The 21592-nt window shown below is 40.9% G+C and overlaps 1 protein-coding gene across 1 annotated transcript; it reads left to right on the top strand.

The window, feature by feature from the left end:
• The first annotated feature begins 2314 nt into the window (after positions 1-2314).
• Positions 2315-20383, top strand: LOC139609168 (alpha-1,6-mannosylglycoprotein 6-beta-N-acetylglucosaminyltransferase B-like). Its single transcript, XM_071463449.1, has 18 exons — positions 2315-2423; positions 2911-2966; positions 6286-6401; positions 9052-9181; positions 9560-9708; positions 11489-11550; positions 11779-11952; positions 12063-12230; positions 12583-12752; positions 12984-13115; positions 13723-13856; positions 15576-15709; positions 15845-16000; positions 16200-16346; positions 16504-16620; positions 16748-16822; positions 17341-17501; positions 17643-20383. The coding sequence occupies exons 2-18, from the start codon at positions 2941-2943 to the stop codon at positions 17839-17841; spliced, it is 2250 nt and encodes a 749-aa protein (XP_071319550.1). The 5' UTR covers positions 2315-2423; positions 2911-2940; the 3' UTR covers positions 17842-20383.
• Positions 20384-21592: the final 1209 nt, after the last annotated feature.

Here is a 21592-nt window from a genome sequence, read left to right as displayed (position 1 = left end):
ATGTGGCGTCCGCAACCTATGACCAGTTTACTTTAAACAGCGTCTGCTGATCCATTTGGCACAGAAGTTTGTGGGAAAGAAGGGAGCAGCCATGTCACATGAGGCAGGCAGAGCGTCCTAATCCTGCAGGAACACCATATCATTATGATGAGTTCATATTTGGCTTAGATGTACAATCTGAAGCATTTTGATCAACACAGCCAGACAGGTTGTGTTTGTGCGTGTGTGCATGTATTTGAGTGTGATTATGAAAGAAGCTGAGGGAAAATGAGACAAGAGGTGAGTGAGTATGAAAGACTGTCAGTGTGTGTTTGTGTGTGTGGATGTGTGTGTGTGTGTGTGAGACAGAGAGAGAGAGAGACAGATGGGTGTAAAGCCAGTAAGCCTTTAGGTCCTAGCTTATGGAGGTTTATGCTCATCAAATCCTTCCGCTCCCACACACTGCGTGACATCAGTCTAGTGACCAACCCTGCTCCAGCCTCTGGTTCCCTCCCACTCCACCTGATCTCACATGTACACACACATGCGCACACATGCACAGAGGCCTAGACACAGACTTGTTTATCTACACATTCTGTACATACACATAAGTAAGACAGTGCACATTTTATGATAGAAGCAGTTAGACCTGAGTTAGACCAGTAAGCATCATTTTCACCCGTCAAGCTACCAGATGGGAATATGTATACACCTGAATATGGAACACGGCAAGTATTGCAAGGATGTTTAGATGCTGATTTTGCTAATCCATTAATCATCAGTCAGCTAAAAAATTTGCTAGAGTCAAAAGTCCCCGTCCACAAGTGGTAGATGAGCTATAAAGTCTTATAGCAGGTAGAAAGAGTCCTGTAGTGTTCAAACGATGGTGTTCGCTGCATGCATTTGACCTGGAATCCTCACTGGAAGGAGGAGGAGGAGGAGCTGGTGCTGGCAGCCAACCGGGGTTCGATATTGTGGCTGCTCACTTAATGCTGTGGCACGAGACGGTGTGACATACGTCAACAGCTAATTGCGTTCATGGCCTATTTTGAAAGAAAATTGGTACATTCCCTGTTTATCTCTGATTGAGCAAGATAATCCTTCCTCAAGTGACATATGTGCCCTTATCTATCATCTGTCCAGATGGGATGTTGTTAACTAGTTAAGTGGTGTGGAAACTTTTGGCATGCCTTATGGCACTGTGATCTGTAAGCTCTGCTAATTACTGTTGCATGTCCGTTCTCATGATCACCATTTTCAGAGGCGAACTTTAAATAGATCACAATACCATTTTTGTTTCCCTAAACTTTTCCTGCAAAAGTATTTCAGTATTACACAGAGTTCAGTTGCTTTGATTCATGTCTGAATTACAAATTAGTCTTGACAGGAATATATTCAGTTTTGAACGATTTTTCTTTACCCGAAGAAGTTGCAGTTTGTCATGCCAATGAAAACAAAAAAAATATATTTTAAAAGGTGTTTTAGAGATTCACAATTAAAGGCTTTTAACTGCCAGACTCACATGAGTACAGAGAGTTGAATTTTTTTCGGTTCTTTGAGAAAACGTTCTTTTCTCACGTTTTAGTACAGGTTCTGGCCCACAAGAACACCTTGGCACTATGTCTTCAGGTATCTGAGAGACTCTGATCTGTGGTGAACCTTTGTGATCTTTGTACTTGTTGCCAAAAAACAGATTAGGTGATTAGATGATGTTTGTGCCTAGTCAACAAAATTGCAAATTTTTCCTTTTCCTTAAATTTCCTTTAGTAAATTCTTTGTCTATAACAAAATGAGACCTTGAGATAACTTGGTGTTGCTTCTTCCTTAAACATCGTATCTACTCTTCTGTGACCAAAATAAATACATTCCTGACTGAATTATCTGGCAATTGTATTACAACAGTGAATCAGAATTACAATTTATTCTGTAATTGGTATCTATACAGTTTCCTCTGGGTATTTCCTTAGCTCTATTATTATCATGATCATTGTTACTCTCATTAAAGTTTTACCATCTTTTGTCTGTATTGTGTATTCAGAGCAAAAGGTTTGCACCATTTGAGCTATTTAAATGAGCTTCCTTCTTCAGCATCCATTCATGGCTAAGGCTTTAGTATAGCCAGTGAGACTGAAAGAAACTGTGTCACCCAATAGCGTGGTCTCCATTGTATGTGTGAAAGGCCTAAGCAGCACTCTGGGTATTGTTTTCTTTAAAGGGGAGTCAGGTTACCTTGACAACTGCAGGATGCCTACCCATAGGCCCTGAGACAGAGAAAAGGCACGGCCAGAGAAGGAGGGAAAGAGATCGAAAAGAGACAAAAAAGAAAAAAAAAAAAAAAAAAGGAGGCAAGATACTCCCCAGCCCCAACTTAATTTTCTCATAGTTAGTGTGTTTTGACAACAGGCCTGATGTTTGCCAGTGGGTTGGGATGGAGACCCAAGGAGGTGAGGATGTGCGTGCTTCTGTGTGTGCGTGTGTGTGGTTGTCCATGTGTTTGCTTGTCTTGTACACCAACTATTGAAACATATCTGTATCTGCCTCACATTGATGCAGAACAAGAGTTTGGCGCCAGCAATTTTGTTTATGTTGAGTATTTCCATCAGTCTAATGAACATGTTTAACACCAACACAGAAGAGACCACAGACTGAAAAGGCTTTCATGACCAGTCATGCTGCCAATAGCATTACTTTGAGATCTATTTATTGCCTAGAGACTTTATTGATGCACTTCATGTGGAAAATGTGACCTTTCATTTGCAACATGAAAAGAAACCACAATGGATCTTTAGTGCTTAAACACAAATATGGAAGTGGAAAATGTAATTGTGTAACAATAGTGCGATAATGTTTTTCTCTCCGCAAAACTCAGCTATATTTTTGTAACACAGCATGGTTCACTCACTGGTATTTGCACTGTCCTTGTTTTGACAGTGACGTCCAACATCGTGTGAACAGAAGGCCATGCGTGTTGCACTGCGGCCACGCAGGTAAGACTCAGCATCATTAGATCAGTGGCTAATCAATTAATGCACCTCACCTTGTCCATGCCCGCCCAACAATGTCCAGCAATTTACCGAGCCATGTCTTCTATTTATGTGGCGCTTGATCTCCCCAGCACATGTCACCTGCAGTAGAAATTAAGGCCAACCATCACATAGTAATCTGTTTTGATATGATCCCCCCCGTGCAGTTTACAGGGGCGCTGCTTTTCCGTATATACCCTCAACCAAATACACATGATGTTTTGATGAGTGCTCTGACAACTTTGATGAAATGCAGACTAATAGAATTAAATGGAAATGATTTGTTTGGATGTGATTCTGGAGCTTTACAGGCACAGGGAGAGCCTTGAAACTGTTTGTGTATGTACTTGAGCTTGGCACCATGTTTCTCTGGATGAGGATCGGTGGGTTTACTGGGCTGATGAAAGTGAGAGTGAAGTGATTGCTCTCTCTGCACCAGTTAAACCAAAGCTGGGCTCCCATCTGAGCAGTGAGCAGACACATGCTATAATGACACATCATGCCTCAGATGTTTGTTTTGACACATTAGCGTCTCCTCATTCGAAGTAATGGAACAATTTAGTTCTCCACTTTCTCAGTGTATTTGGTGAAAGGCAGAGTCAGGCTGTAAGTTTTTATTGCATTAGGCTTGCTGTTAAAATCAAATTTATGAAGTTAAAAGGACGTTTAACTGGCTGGGTATGACACACATTATTAAAAAATGACCTTTATGTCATGTCCAATATGTGGTACATACAAAGAAATATAACAATTACATGGGGTTGTGTGCTCTATTGCATGCACTGCTGTGTTTATTAAAAATTAGGATGCATAAGATTGACCATGAGCTTGCATTTTCAGACTCCATTTTATATCGTATACTGCAGTTAATCAAAACCATGGAAGATCCCTTGGGGTAATTTTGCAGTTGGTAGGTCAACTCATTTTAAAACACGGAAGCTGTGATCTGATTAAAAAAATATACACACATACTGAGTCAGCTTTAATACCTGAAATTGAGAATGCACTAAAAACTATATTGCTATCCAACAAAAAAGTGTAAACAATTAGCTTAAAGTAATGGATACATTTTTGAAATAGGGACATAAAAGTAAGGACAACAGTAAATGAAATGGATGTATGTGGAAATAGTTAGCTAAAAGTGTTGGATAGTTCAAACAGCCAATTAAAAGAGTACAGTTCAAATAGTTAGCTTAAAGTGATGGATGACCAGGTCAATTAGCTTAAAGTAACGATAAACAGTTCAAACACTTAGTTATAAGTGATGCACAGACAGTTCAAATAGTTAGCTTAAAGTGGTGGTTAAACAGTTCACACCATGGATGTATTATAATGACATGGATGTACTGAAGGTTCCCACCCGGTAACGGTCCCCCGGAAACGTTCCGCAAAGGTTCCCCCGGGAACGGTCAGCGTACGTTCCGCGATGTAAAAAGCACCTCAACCCATCTTGTTACCGGATGTTATGCTAACTGCAGGTTGACGTCTCTGCCAGTGTTTTTAAAATAGTTTCAATTTGTTAAAAAAATAAATAATAATAATTAAATGAAATGCATGTTTTTTAAATAAAGAATTTGTATTTGTCTCGTTCAGCGAAGGTTCCCCGGAGAACGTTTGAGGAACGTTCCCCAAACGTTCTCCGGGGAACCTTGCTGTAGTGAAGCTTTATGTCCCGTCATTACTTAGCCCTGTGTCACAGATATTTGATTTGAAAATGAAAAATATATCAACATTATTTTTTATAAAGATTTAATTTAAATGATGAATGCCACCGGACATTTAGCTACTGTACACTGAGCACACACTGAGGACGTGGGGAGTTAGATGGTGAGGACGGTTCTTCCCCTCAGGGACAGAGAGGGGCAGCGGGCTGCAGCGGCTCAGGCCCCCGCTGCTGACCCGGAGGTCAGCAGCGTGACAGAAACTATCACATAGAAGCTCAATGACTCACGAAATTAAAATACCTGAAGAAAACGGAAGGAGTTATGAAAAATCATATCGGCGTCTTAGTGAATCTAGTTATGTGGCTAATATCAGAATCAGAATCAGAATCAGAATCAGTTTTATTGCCAAGTATGTTTTCACATACAAGGAATTTTTTCTGGTGATTGGTGCAATTGATCAGCAACAGTGTAAAATATATAATATATATAATAATATATATATATTATTAATATAATATATAATATTATATTAATATATAATATAATATATAATAATATAATATATATACTTTATATATATATAAAGTATATATATAAATAATATATAAAAACAATTACATTCCTGAAAAAAGTTTAAGAAGTGACGAATAATTGCGACAAAAAAAAAAACAAAAATCACAAAATGAATGAACCTTGATGCGTGTAGAAGAAAACTCGCCTTTGTTTGTTTATTCACTTTTCACACTAACTTGTTCTCGTCCTGACGACGCTAGCAGTAACCTAGCAACCATCCTCGTTCCCGAGACACAGCGGGACCGCGGATAGAGTGCACGTACACAGTGGTGACGTCACTCAGAGAGAAAAAAAATTCTGGGCTTTTTCTGAGCTTTGAAAAACTTTTACAAAGATTAAAACCCCATGGATTAAACATGTAGAAGAGAAAGATTGATATGTGGCTGTGTGCACAGCTGGAGGTGTCCTGTTAAAAGTTTTACAGGCCTCTCTTTTACTATTGCGGTCTATGGGAAAAATGCTTTTTGGGCCTTGTCCAGGTCCTATAATACATCCATGGTTCAAACAGTTAGTTCTAAGTGATGTGTAAACTGTTCAAATATGTAGCTTAAAATGATACGTAAACAGTTCAAATAGCTCGCTTAGATTTGAAATATAGGCCTATGATTAAAAGTAATGACTATAACAGTTCACATAGTTGGCTTAAGATAAACAGTTCAAACAACTTAAAGTTGAAATACATCGATAAAAGTAAAAAATACAGTGTTCAAACAGTTGGAAAAGACAGCTAAAATTTTGCAATAACTGTTGGAAGCAGTCAGCTAAAAGTAATGAATAAATAATTGAAATGTTCAGCTTCTTGCACCCCGAGGGAGTAACTAGTACAAATGCCCACTTTTATACTGTATAAACAATGCATTAAATCACATCCACTTTGAAATCAGTTCAAATAAACAGATTTTGGGTGGAGTCAGTGAAGGGAAACTTTAGTTCATGCGACTGTGGGATGTGGAGTCAAACACAAAAAAAGGCTGGGAACCACTGACGTACTGAGTGCTCTTTGTTGTGGCGTTTGAAGAGGTTTCTCTGTGTATTGTGCCCTCTAGTGGTTGCCTGGTGCTCTGTCTGTGCCTGTCGGTGTTCACCCTGCTGCTACAGAGCCTCTGGGTGCCACTTGAGATGGCTAAGGATGAACCTGCTGGGAGGTCACCCGAGGAACAGGGTAACTCACACACATGTGGTTTAACTTAGAAGCTGACCTTGTTTTGGTGAAACACGAATTATGAATAAAGTGAATCACATGAAAATATACCAAATAATGATTGGAGCAATGTGGCTTTTTCATCTGCACATCCACTGAAGTGTAGGCTACAGTGTTTTTTGAGGCATAAGACCTCATCTGAAAGTCTTCCCAGTGTTAGATGAAGCTTTGTTCACAATTCGTGGTGGGTCCTCCCATGTGTCTGACAGTTGTGGGTTTGTGGCCAAGATGTACCCATGTTCAAGTCAATTGTCTGGCTAAGCTGTTTACCTGAGGGAGGGTATTTAAGGGGGCAGTGGACAAGTTGTTTGGGCAAAACCTTTCTTCCTGGTTTAAAAGGATTTTGACATGTTGTCAACAATCTCCTCCAGAGTGTTCTTTTTGTAAAATCTTATTTATGCACAAGATGAATAAATTAGCATGTTCTGGCACTGTACCTCTCCCACAATTTTTGATCTATGAGCCATTTTTAAACATAATCAGGAGCATTTTGGAAATACACCCCACAAGCTGCACTTAGTGTTTGAATTAGTTCAGAGGTCTCCAAATAAAATGGTAATGGTATTTTAATTTAATAATTTAATGTTGTTTGTAGTAACAGATTATGTTTCCCTTTACAAAAAATGAGAATCTGATACAGACGCTGATAAATGATGGATTTAATATTCTATAACATTCTTAAGTCAAAATTTCTGAATTATATTGAACTGACAGGACCCATATGTAGGAACCCATTTATGCATGACATTTATTTCTAAAATCAGATGCACAGATTGAACTAAAGAAAGAACTGAACTTTGACCAGACTTGGAAAACAGATGAAACAGTTTCAAAATATAATCAAAGAAGACGACTTCTTATCTAAACATCCTCATCCATTCCTCCTCAAATTCAAGGAAAATTGTTTTTAGCACACAATGTAATCCACTGGTGCATCTCAGCTGCACACCCACAATTGCTCTGTGCTTTTAGGGACCCACCACAGCTTGTATACAAATGGCCCCCAATAGCCACAATGGTTGTGATGAAAAATATACCACACGTGGGATGCTGTTGGTCAGCGCACAGAGTTAATCCAGCACAAATTTATCACCAAATACTCAGTCTTCACTCAGTCTGTGAAAAATCCTCCATCTTACCGGGCAATTTGATGTTGTATTTAATCTCAAAATTAGCTTTTCCTGCCACAAAACTGGCAGTGGCATGAGTGAATTTCAGTTAAGCCTTGTGGAGGGTTGCCTGCTGTAGGAAAAAAGATGATAGCCACCTACATCACTAGAACTGTATTTCTTTTCACAAAAATGCTTGAACAGGATGATGTGCAATGACAGAAAACAGACCTATCTTTAAGTAATAGATTTTCTTTGAGAAAAAGAAATGTTGGCCCTGACTCTAGGACACTATAATTATTCATTAAAAAGTGTTATTGCGCTATGAAAACACATGAGGAGCTATGTTGCACATTTTCTGTCTCCACATGATCTAACAACATCTTACATTTTCCAGTACGTAATATGGTGAATAAGAAAGGGTCATACACACATACACATGCATACCCACACACATATTATTTTTTAAGCAGCACATAAACACCTTTACAAGCTTGGTCATTTAGTTGGCCTGAAGTTGTTACAAGATCCCAACTCTTTTCTCCCATTCATCTTTCATTGCCTCTGTGCCCAAAGGGCCTCAGGGAATGTAAGTAGTGATACGCTGATAGTCAGCTGAGCAAACAGAGATGAAGTGACATCACCAGTCTGTGGGATTTTACTATGTATCACAGGCTAAAGCTCTATCCCCAAGGAGATCCTTATTCTGACATCAAATCAACCCTAACTCCACCAGCAAACCCTACCTCACAAACAACCTGTCTGGTAACTACAGTAGATTGTTTGGCAACTACCCAGGTGGCTAGCAGTGTGCTTAACTGTGAGCACCTCTACCTCAGGTCACTCCAGCATGATACTGGAAGTCCTATCAGAGCAAACACGGGAGCAGTGAACAATAAAAATATATAGAGTCTGTAAACCACATTTTATGGCTTGTTTGTGTCTTTTTTCTTTGAATACAACTCATTACTGGTTAAAGTTCCCAACCTGGAGCCTTATGAACCCAAAAGAGCTTCCAAGATAAATTGGTTCATATTGAAATTAAAAAGAAAAACACAGCTCAATACTCACAACTTGAACCTGCATGAAGCTAATAACCTGTGGCGAGGGGTTTCAAGGAGACCTTTGTTTTAAGGGGCCACAAACCACAACACCAGACTCAGTGTAAATGTAGTGTTAGTGAAGTACAGTACACGAGGTCAGTAATTTGCATCACCTTCAACCATGAAAGTGTCTGTGGAAAGATTCACAAAACATATGCATACAGTGTAAAAATGATTTAATGACTTTATCCTCTACATGGAATGTACACAATCACTGCTTCATTTGCAGCTCATCAAGTTAAGAAAACGGTGACACATAACCCTGTTGTTTTATGATACATAGAACAACGTCTTGTGTTCAGGAGAACATTTGCTATAACATAATACACACTATCAATGCTTAAACATTAGGGTAGGGGGATGATGGTGTACATACATATTGTATACTTTATGTCATAGGTCAGCGTGGTCTTGGCTTTCGTAGGCTGGCTCTGCGATTGGAGGCTCTGAGCACTCAGGTGCAGAGGCTGAGCAAAGAGAGAGATGTCACCCAGCTGACCAGAGAGGATCTCAGTCTGCTGCTGCAGAGGTATTCAATAACAACTGTCATACATCCTTCCATTCATTAGCCGCACCACTTATTCTTTGACCAAACAACCATTCACACTCACATTCACACCTACGGGCAATTTAGAATTACCAGTTAGCCTAACCTGCATGTCTCTGGAGTGTGGAAGGAAGCTGGAGGAGTACATGCAAACCCAACACAGAAAGGCCCCGGCCCCAGCAGGCTCAAATTCAGAGCCCTCTAGCTTTGAGGTGGCAGTGCTAACCGCTGTACCACCATGTTTGAGGATCTTAGTACATATAAACACAGATATGACTCAATGTTCAGCAAGACATAGCTGGTACATATGTATACAGCGTGCAGTGTTTGGTTACTTGTTAATTCGTATTTGTTTTCCAGCTTTAGACAGGACCAGCAAGGCTTGGCCCACCTGGTGGAGAGGGAGCTTAAGAGAATGTCCCAGAGGCTTGATCAGCTCAGCCGTGATCACCACCATCACCGCCAGTCTCACACTCCGCCCCCACATGAAGACCACAGAGCACACATCGGTAAGGCCCAGCCATTCATCACATGCAGCTTGTCTTAACCGATGCGTGGTATTTTATTATTTTGGGGGAATTTGTTTGATTTTACCTCCGTATTGGTCATTTGATTTGTCTAGGAGGACCGGAAATATCAAATGAGAGCGAATGTTTGAAAGATTTTAAAGCTGCTTTCAAGTGTGCATCTTTCAGGCTTTTTATTTATGAAAAAATTAAACTTGAATACCCAGAAGATGTAAATTAACTGCATGCAGCATGCTCATGATAACCGACCTTAATGCTCAGGAAATATGAAGGAAAAGGAGAGGCAAAAGATCTGCTCTCTGTGTGCCCGTTTTACTTTTCTCTGGATATAGAGTTACAGAGACAGTTTTGTGTTTTTATATTTTGATTTAGACTGATAAAACAGGTGTATTAGGCTATTACAAACAAATTCCTTTAGCTTCATTTTACCATGTACTTTACTAAAAGCGCCTCATTGTTCAAATTAAAACAGAGATTTTAGGGTTTGTTCCAGTTATAACATGCTTTAATATTCTGCACCAAATAAATATACTCAGCCTCATTAATTGGCCAATTGCAAGCTTTTCTGTGGTTGCCCACAGTGGTAGTGTGATACTCTGAGCCAAATGCACGGTTCATAGCCTCAATAGAGGTTAACCACACAGTGAAATTAACAAGCTGTGATAGTGGAGGGTGTGAATGGGGGGGTTAAAGGGCAGTAGGTACAGGTGGTTATGGGGGATGAAGTCCTTGAATAGAAGTTTAACAAGTCCCACAGAGCCAGTGCCGTTCAACTGGCCGTGGGGAGGGAAAAAGTTTACATCTACACTACGACCCTCCTGAGAGGTGTCAGGTGAGAGTTGGATTACACACCCTGGTTGGCACGCAAAGTTCTGTGTGTCTGTGTGTGTGTGTATGTGTGTTAGAGTGTGTGAGAGGTGGGGATGAGTGGATGCATGCTTAACCTCCCTCCCTGAAAAAGGGAATTCATAAAGCTTGGGCCACACAGACACCAAACAGTGCATATGCGAGGACGCACACTTGTCGACACGCACACACACACCCATGCCACCCGCACGCAGACAAACACACACTTCACCATCGCCAGCCTGCTCACCCCTCACCCTCTTCCTCTCACATTACCTCACGCCATAAAATACGACTGAATTACCCAGGAGTCCTTTCACCAACTTGTCTACTCATATTCTTGTTTTTGCAGAGGGAGCACTTTTTTCTTTTTAGCTGTGCTCTTACAGCATATCACTGTTTTTAGGCTTTCACACTTCAGCTATGCCTGCAGGTTTTCTTATCTTTTTTTTCTCTCTTTTCCTTTTTTACTAGGTTGTTTTACACAGCTAAGGACTGTGTATTTTGGCAAATGCGAGCATTGTAAAAGGGAATGTTTGGTAGGAGGCAGGTGGGTTAGGTGTGTGTCAGTGTGTGTGTGTGTGTGTGTGTGTGTGTGTGTGCGCTCATTCCAGTTGATTGACATTGGCTTGAGATGGTGGGGGGGCTTACGGGAAAGGGCCTCTGAGAACACACTGCCTCTGTACTAATGCCTCTTACATGCATGGCAGCACTATACATCGTGCTGATGGCTGCTATTCATTGTGCACATTTCAGCTGAGAGATTGTATATCAAAGTTATTGTCCACTGTTCTTCATTAGCCACATCGAGTTAACTCTACAATGTGCTTTTTGTTGCTAAGGCCTGTGGAATAATGATGCATTCAAAATGGCCTTTAAAAGAAAAACTGCGTGACGGCTAATATCTTACCCACAGGGCCCAATGAGTGTGAGGTGCCAATGGATGCCGCGTATCCGGTGTGTGCTGAGAAAGTCAAGGTGAGAAAGTGGAAATATATGTGGTAGCATGAACTTCATGGCTGTCTGTGGATTAAACTGCTTACCTTCACTTAATGTTTTCAGTTTGATGTGTATTTTAAGGTATATGAGCATGTTTGTGTTGGATATGGAAATGCCAGTTTTAAATAATGGCAGCTACGGTATAGCATATTTATATTGTAGAGTGTATATCAGTATATATCAACTTAACATCTGTCTCTCTGGTAGTTCCTGCAGGCACACTGGCAGTCAGACCCCTGCTATGCATTTTATGGGGTGGATGGTAGCACCTGCTCCATATTGACTTACCTCAGCCAAATAGAAGACTTTTGTCCCCCTCACCTTGGAAAGAACCACTCTGCTCTGCCATGGCACGAGGAACCTCACACATATACAGAGAAGGTAGATTCACATCCAGTTCATGTCACCGTGCTCTACTCTACCAACACACTACTCTGCTATCATTTCTATCACATATACACACAACCATTTCACATCATGATCGCACACAGGCTGAGATACGAACATCTCTAAGCCAGCTGTATGAAGTCATCGGCAACAACAGTGGTCCTGCAATAGACTTCATCCGGTCCAGAGTGGAAAGGATGTCTGAACGGTGGATACGTGCTGGTGTGAGGATGAGACGCAGCAGAAACAAGACGGTCTCCAACCAGATGAGGGTATGAGCAGCAGGTCATTCTGCTGAGCATCATCTAGTTTTTATTTCTGGATTTTCAAGGGAATACAGTAGCTAAAATTATTCCATCATATGTTTAGATTTCAAAAACATGGCTGTATATGTTTGAAGGGTGTTAGTGTGTAGAAGATAAACACATTTTTTGTTTTAAAATATTCACCAGGTTTAACAATTTATTTTATACATACTGAATGTAGCTTTTTGTATCATACTTTTTGGAACTTGGTACCACAGTCTGCAGAACTTTAAGCTTATGAAAGCATTGAAAGTACAGAAATGAATTTTCTTTACATACCTGTTGTGTGCTTTGGACTTCAAAACGTGCCGTCATCTAGGTGCTGCTGTATCCGGGCGCCCTCGCTGGGAGTGTTGGTCAGCGTTTTGAGGCCATGGTGGAAAGAGGGGGGCCTCTGGGGGAGCTGGTCCAGTGGGCAGACCTCAGTGCCTGTCTGATAATCCTGGGCCATAACATAACCCTCAGCACCTCACAGCACCAACTCCACAGGTTAGTACCACTGATGATTCCCTCTACTACTGAGGGAATCATCTGAGATGTTTGTTTGGAAAATATTAATGACATTGGCAAGCAACAGCATCTGGTATCACTGATATGATGTATTGATAGGTGACTGGTCTTTATAGCATTTAAAACTGAAGTGATGAGGGAGGCAAAGACCAAAGTTGAATGATGCTGAGCAGTTCATGGTGTGATGTGTGTTTATTGTGACTGGTCCAGCCTCATAGGTGCTGCCCCTGGCCGAGGAAGTTGTCCAATCCAGAGGCCCCTGACCTTTGACCTCATCTATACCGACTACCATGGCCTTGCTCACCTTCAAGGAGCCATGGGACTGGCTTTCCAGCACTACCAGTATGACAACGACTTCAAAATACACACTTATGCTTCGAATATCACTGCATTTCTGCATAATATGCATAATATCACTCCATTTGCTGATAATAATTGAACATATTTATTTTATAATGACATACTACAAAGAGCTGTGATTGTGACCTTTAAGGTTATGTTAAATAAATATTTATAAACTGACCTTCTCTTAAATTATTATCATAAATAGATTAGCCGCCAATATTGAAAAGAAGCACTAATGTTTTCAATTTTTTCCCTTGTTTGTCCCTCTCGTGCAGTTTGTATTAGCCTGACACTGTTTTAATGTGAAGCAGACATTCTGTGACTTCACTGCATTTTTCAGGAAGTGCCAATGTAAAATTTCAACTCAAAAATATAAAATAATAAAACACCTTTATTTTGCTTTCTCTGACCCCTTTGGCCATGAAAGTCTTTGAACATAAAAATAACTGACAAATATGAAAGGTAAAGTCAGAAGACAGTGATGACAGCATTACAGACCATGAGTTGTTTGTGTTCATATGATCATTGCTGAATTGATAAACTTGAAGTAAATCAAATATGTCAAAGATTTCCTTGTCATAAACTGTTCTTCAAACCGTTCTAGGTGCCGCTTTAGAATCCTGGACTCTTTTGGCACCGAACCTGCCTTTAACTTGGGGAGCTATGCGCATAGCCATGGATATAAAACACTGTGGGGCAGATGGGGTCTCCAACCTCTGCAGTACATGACCATGTTCCGTAAGTCTGTATGTGTGTGTGTGTGTGTGTGTGTGTGTGTGTGTTCATATAGTTATTATGCTGGCAAGTAGCAGCATCATGTAATGTGTTTACTCCCTGCAATCATGCAAACATGTGACTCACCGTCTATGTGAGACCACAGCTGTGATAACTGCATGATGGCGTCTCTGTGAAGAACGGAACATTGATTCAGAAATGCTCGTGTGGAGACAGTCAACATATATATGAATATAGATATAAATATACACACATATGTACATATTTAGATCTTGCTGCCACAGCGCTGATCCTTCACACACACACTCCTCTAAGCGTCCTCACAGTGAGAGGATTAATAGCTGAGGTTAAATAAACTTGGTGCCCAGACAGAGCTTTCATTCCAACACCTCTCCCTGTCATCTTTCCCACCCTGCCGAGAGATGGAGACAAGCTGGATGCACTGGGCTGAGAGCCACTCTTCATCCCTCAGCTTGAAGCACTGTTTATTTGTCCTGCTGAGGAGGAGGAGGGGGAGGAGACGGAGATGGCTGTTAGCTGATAGTGTGGAAAAGGCCGAAAGAGGGACGGAATGAGAGAGAGATGGCAAAACAGGAACAAAGGCACAGAAAGAAGAAAAGGAAAAGAAAAGATGCTTGAAAAGCAAACAGGGGGTTTATGCTTCTGTTTTGAATCAGAGGAGAGGAAGGTAGTTGACTGAAGGATTATACTGAACTGTAAACAGAGAGCAAGAACACTGAAAACAAGAAATCAAAGAAACTGCATTCCTTTACAGCTTGTCCTCCAACCCCCACAAGCTGCACAATGTTGATCATGTCAGTGTATCGTTGCGTATCCCTGCTAATCTGATAGGTGAGTGTGAAGCAGCAAACCTGGACAGGTGTTAGAGACAAGTGGCGACAAGTGGAACTGAGCCAGGAGGAAATTCAGTGCTGTAAGGGTGAATGAGAAGAGATGTGGCAACAGTGTTTTTAAAAGTACCTGGAGACAGGAGAGAATGACACACACACACACACACACACCTTTACTGGCACATTCCTAGTAAAGTAAATACTCATCTCTCACACCTTCCTCAGTGTGTCGGAGGGCAGCAGGGTGGCAGCTGCCTATCCAAACAGCCCGACCTCAGCCTCTCATATATGTAGAAATCTCATTTCCTTTAACAGCTGATTTATACTGTACGGTATGTTTTCCATCTCTCACAAAATTTTAATCTTAGCTGTTATTCACCTATGATCCACGTTGTCAGCTATGTCTGTCTAAAAGTAACTTCTGATCCTCCACCTTCCCACCATGTGTTTCTCTTTTGCGATGTCTTCAAGGAAGATCTGTGCAGAGGCATTCTTCATCTTTACTCATGTTTTAGTAAATTAAGCACTGAATTCAGACTACTTTTATTTTGTTACTCACAAATAAAGTAGTTTAATATTACTCAAAAACACACAGACGTACACGTGCTTAAAGGTGCTATATCTACACTTTTGCTATTGCTATGCAGCCATTGTTAGTGTCACAAATAAACATTGCAATTTCAGTACCAAACTTAATTTCTATAATTGCCAAGAGCTGTCTTTAGTGTTGGAAAGTACCAACCATACCAACCAGCTACCCTGGCCCTTTCTTGTTTTCAGTTTTCTTGTAAAATAGTTATTTCAGCGTTGTGCGTAAGTTGAGACCGCAGACAAATTTAATCAAACTGCCCCATGTTTCTGTCGTCTCCAGCTCACACTCCTGATAACTCCTTCCTGGGCTTTGCAAGTGAGGAGGCAATGAAGGCAGAGGTGAGAGAGGAGCCAGAGACCTACAGGAAAGACAGGATAGCAGTTGTCTATGGCAAACAGGACTACATGTGGCAGGTAAACTGACCAAAAGTGCACAGTGTGTGCATGTGTAAAGATGGTGAGCTAGCAAGAAAAAAGTCAAGAAGCCAATTACTGCAAGATTTTACATGATGGTGAAGATTTCACAAAGCTCATATACTTTGTGTTCAGGGTAAATCTGAGTATGTGGAGGCGATCAGTGAGCAGCTGGAGACCCATGCCACAGTGTACCAGCCTCCAGGACACACCTCTAATCTGCCCAGCTTCACCAGAAACCACGGCCTGCTGACTCAGGATCACTTCCTACGACTTCTCCGCAGAGCCAAGGTCAGATAAGAGCTCCTTCACAATAAAGAAGCCAGTGAGTTAGCTTCTTTTAATAAATACACCTATTTACTTAGCTATCTATGGCATGATTTTGTGGGAGCTATTGTGAATTTTGGACATATACAGATCAATGTCACAGTATTCTTGTCCTGCCTTTGTTTATAACTCATTAAGATGCTGCTTCCTTCCTCCCTGGCAGGTGTTTGTAGGCCTTGGTTTCCCCTATGAGGGTCCAGCTCCTATTGAGGCAATAGCGCTGGGCTGCGTCTTTCTTCAACCAAAATTTGACCCACCACACTCATCAGACAACAATGACTTCTACAAGGGCAAACCCACCACGAGACAGGTAGGTAACTCCTCAAAGTGAAAAAAAAAACCTAAACAAATGGCTATTGAAAACAGAAAGCCTATTTTGCACATCAATTTTTAGAAAAAAAAATAGAAAACACTGTCAATATTGTTTTAGTGAAAATATAAAAACAGTTAATAACTTTGCATCACAGATCTCCTCCCAGCACCCTTATGCTGAAGAATTCATTGGTAAACCTCATGTGTGGACTGTGGACATGACCAACAGGACCGATGTACGAGAGGCAGTCAAAGCCATTCTCCGCACAGAGGTAGCTTCGAGACCACAAACAAAATCACAGTTACACTGTAAACATATATATGTAGATGCCCATCTTGTTACCCCTAAATTTCTGTTACAGTAGCACTGAGTAAAAGTTATTGTGTATGTTTTTGCAGGTGAAGCCTTTCACCCCCCGAGAGTTCACCTGTGAGGGAATGCTGGAGCGGGTTCATGGTTATATCACTCACCAGGTGCAGAGATGTCGGGACAGCCGGCATAATATTATTGGTTGCTCCCTCACCACACTAGACTCCTGAAGTGGCCTGTTCTTGCAGAGTCATAGTCACTGACCTGAATTCTTTTCTGAAATGTGCGAAAGGAATCTCAAATGGAATAAACCTATTCATTGTACCCCATACAGTAAAGCTTTACCCATACATTTCTCTGATATCGGCCTTTCATGAAACATGAGCTATTAGCAGTGATGTCCTCCACCTCTGATACAGTATGAACTACATCTACACCTCTATCCTGAATTAACTTTGCAGTCATTCATTCCGAGTATCTTAATTCTTGATTCAAAAGGCTAATATGTATGTAATTGGTGAGTCAGTTCTGTAGAACTGCTAATCAAGATGAAATGATGACGTATCATAGTCAAGATCGTTTCAGACATATACAGAGTTAAAAGAAGCCATTTAGATCATGCTCGGTTTAAACTCTCATCGTTGCCAACTTTCTGTCTCTCTGTTATCATAAATGACTCTAGGACTTCTGCAGTAAATCTGTCCCTACTTGGCCACCAGAGAGTGCTCTGAGGGCGCACCTGGGTCCCCTGGGCCAGTCGTGTGTTAGTGTGTGTCGACGCTCCTCGCTGGTGTGTGAGCCTGCTCTGTTTCACCACCTCAACAGTCCCTCCGCGTTTACCAGGTGAGAGGTCAGCGGACGTGACAAAGCCTGTGCAATGCAATGTTAGAACAATACTACAGTTGTGAAATAAGAAGTAAGAGACGCTTGTGTACACTGATACACTGTATACAATTAAACCTATCACTATTTTCTATGTTGTAGGCTTGGACTAGGCTGCTCCAGCATGGGGCCAGAAATAAACCACCTGTTTCCTGCCTACAGTCCTTGGGGTCGGCACTGCGGCCTTCAGCAGGAGCCTCTGCTGTTCAGTTGTGCTGGCTCTGACCCCTCCCACCGCAGACTGTGTCCCTGCAGAGCTCACCTACCTGGACAGGTGGCACTGTGCCCTGACTGCATCTAAACAACACTGTGACAGAACCATGGAAACAGCAGGGAGAGAAGAAGAAAAGGTAGTATGACAAATACAGCAGCGACCAGCCATCTGCAGTACATAGGCTGCTGTATAGGTGAAGAATTGATCTCAACCAAAGAAAGCAAGCTGTTCTGCAAATGCCACTGAAAGTTTTTTGGACTTGCTCTCATACTGAGGCTGAAGGTGAAGTATTTCATTAATATGTACTCATTGATATGAATTGAAAATCGGCAATTTGCCAGGCCCCAGTAATATGAAGGAATAATCTCAGTCAGCATGACTGACATTTAGTTTTTCATAACAATTTTGGAAATATAAATGCATCACAGACACATTACGTGATTGCTACTTGTCCTGCAGGCAGCCGACACTAGTGATTAACAATTATTTAAACAATACGAGAGAGGTTTTGCCAAATAATGTAAGTCTACTTTAATCTCCTTAAAATTCCTGTAGCTAGATTTGTTCAGTGTGATTGTTTGGAAAAGGTTTTGTTTTGTTCTTGTAATGACAGTCATTACTCAGGAAGCAAAAATGAACGACTGTCATTTCATAAGTACTTGATGTGTTGAAGGATAATGAATTCTTGGCTTGGTGTCTTATGGTGCCTGATGAAATCCCTCTTGTTGTTGTAGCTTTTCCTCGATCCCTCAAGCAAATAGTCTTTAAATGAAGGCAAGATGCACTTTAGGGAAGAATTGTTTAGATGTATTTAAATGAAGTGGGAAGCAGCACCAAAGACTGTAAAGCCGTTCAGCTCTCGTCCTCTACTCCAGATCATGCACAGGACAGTGCACTTCAATATTATGTTAAATAAGTATCTAATCATTCATTCGTTCACAGTAATGTAGCACAGTGGTCAGTGTTGCGTGGGATTACTGCTCGTGCAGCCCCTCGCTGTATCACTGGCTGCAAATATTACCCCGGGCCTCGGAGGAGAGAGGGTGACAGCCTAAGTGATGAGGCTCATTATCTGAGCGAATCATGGATGACCTCTGGATGCCTTTGGGAGGTCACAGCCATATGACGATGATTATACTGTCATATAAACCACTGGTTCCCAACCGTCTTTGACTTAGGAAACCCCCTCAACTCTGTTTCAATCCATGCCCCACTACAGTGCAGGCAGAACCTCATTGTTTGTCTTTCAAACACACATTTTGCGTCATTTAGACCGGGATAAAGTCACTGAAGGCAGAATTAATTATGTTTTCTTGAGTTATTTTACTAGAAATTACACCTAAAAAGGATTTTGATCATAACAGATGACTCATTTTGCCCAGAGTTCTTGCATTTGCTCCAAAATTATTCCCTGATTGCTTCATGACTTCAAGACCCTCGGGTATTTTGCACCCCAGGTTGATATGAGCAAACATGGAAACTTCACATAAAGAACATACAACGATTTGGAGAGGTTTAACACGTGCATTTAACATGCGTTTAACGTTTCAATGTCAGAAGCCTCAAAGGGTCACACAGGCTTATCCCATCATCCCCGCCGACAAAACAACTTGTGAAAGAAACAAATGATAACAACTAAAGGTCAAACTACATCCCACATTGGCTGTTGTAAGTGCTACACTTACATGGCGCAGCTGTTAGCAAAGATGTCTCCAACACAATGGCAACAAGCTGCTGTGTTGAACTGGATCGATGTGAGGTTTTTCTTGGAAATGACGCACTTATGAATGTTAATTGGCAGAAAAAGAGACCTTTTCCACACCGATACACTCCATGTGACCAGAACATATTGTCGCTCCGGGATCAGACCGCTCAGGGCAGCGACGACAGAACCGGTCGACAGCGTGATTGACCAGTAAATGGCTGTGAAACGGTCCATGAAAACAATATTTGTGAAGACTTTGGTGGATGTTGGTGAATTCATTTGGCCCTGTCAAATGTGACTCGCGCTTAATTAGCTGAACGGTCCAAAGATGATGGGATGGAAGTGAACTTGTGTTTATGTCAAAAGGCTGTTTGTAATAAAGGAAAATAAAGGTTGCTATTGACTCAGTGGGGCGTCCCTGAGACATATTTTCGGAGAGTGATGTGTCATTTCTGGAGAGTCATGCTAATTCATATCAGTTACATGTGTTATGGCATATAAAAGCTGTCACTCACTTCCCAGGGGGCTGATAGCAGAGGGTCAAACTAAGGGTTCAAAAACACTATGAGGTATATATGGAGCAAACGTGTAAATGTGGACAGACAATGATTTTAGTGTTCCACCCAACTGCCTATATGCTGAGTGGGGCCGTATATGTAAGAACTGGTAAAGCCCACATGTTTGTCAGAAGCCATTTGATGTTGTTATGCAGAGTGATGTGCTTTGAGGAGACATTGATGTGGATAACCTGATGTGGATCATTTAGTTATTACAGTGAGGTTTGCTCGGCAGATCACAATCTGTGTGACTGAATCAAGAATTCAAGAACAGAAATAGTTTTAGCTGTTTGCAAGCTGTGATATGTGAAACTTATGGACGCAATTACTGTTTCGTTTTTTTGTTTTTTTTTTCTGTGTTAAAGTTTATGAAATAAAAAGTAAAAAAAAGTGCATTAATAATTGAAGAAAAACTCATTTTAAATATGATTGCTGCAGGGGTTGGATTTACTTCTTTCCATTTAAAATCAACATCAAACATTTTATTTGCCCAGGGGTGCATCATAACAGGAATAAATGTTTACCATGGTTTAGCATCGTAACTTGCCGTGTTAGTGTGCTAACATTTGCTAATTAGCACTAAACACAGTTCAGCTGAAGGTGATGAGAATGTTTTGCAGCAATTCAGTCATAAACCAATGTATATGTCAGCCTAATGATGATGTGCAAAAGTGAGGCAAAGCGATTGCAGTGGGTGACGTGAATGTCTGTACAAAATCTGATCTTAATCCGTCTAATATTTGTTGAGATATTTCAGTCAAAGTAGCGGAATGACTGACAGACAGTCATTGAATGGGATATGGTCGAATGGGATCCTTGGTCCTACAAGCGAGCACCCATTTCACCCGCTGTGATTAGACGGTCAGAAAATAAAAAATGATTGATCGAGGAAAAAATACAAAACCTAGAGGAAACATGAACTTCAGCCAGACATCATGGAATCTTCATGCTCCAGTAGAGGCTCAATAATGTTTACATGAGTGCTCTTTAATTTAACATGAGAGACAGGAACTCTTTGAGGCACACTGGGACTTTTTCTCCTATACCTTTTGACTGTGGAATGTAGTGGCAAATCAAACTTTGCTGCCAAGAAAAATGAGATCTTATAGACGAAAGCAACACAGGAGAGTTTCACTTCAGTTATAACTTTCAGCTCATGTCATGTCTGTCTCTTTGCGTGACAAAAATTAACTCTACGCTGTAGAGATTTTGCAGTTTTTCTGACTTTATTGTTTGGTCACAAACATTAATTTACTCACAATGATGGAGCAACTTGAAGTTACTCAATAACTCAATGATGTGACTCAACCATGTCTTTTTTTTTTCTTGAGAGTTACTGGAAAATGTTGTAACTCCCAAGATTTGTAGTTATTGCTGTATTATATTTGCATAATTGTGTACTATGAATCACACTGTTTACACTGGATCTTCAAGTGTTTCCCAATGCATTTGTCGTTTCCAGTCAAACACAAGTGCAGATTGAACAGATGCTCCCTCTTTTTCTAATTTATTTGGTTTCCTTTCTGCTTTCCCTCCTCTTCACATCCCTTTTGCCCTCTTGCTCTTATCACCCCTT

Source organism: Trachinotus anak, unplaced genomic scaffold (genome assembly GCF_046630095.1).
Source record: "Trachinotus anak isolate AG129_WGS33_773 ecotype Australia unplaced genomic scaffold, CSIRO_AGI_Tana_v1 ptg000025l, whole genome shotgun sequence".
NCBI lineage: Eukaryota > Metazoa > Chordata > Actinopteri > Carangiformes > Carangidae > Trachinotus > Trachinotus anak.
This window is presented reverse-complemented; position numbering and strand designations above follow the sequence as displayed.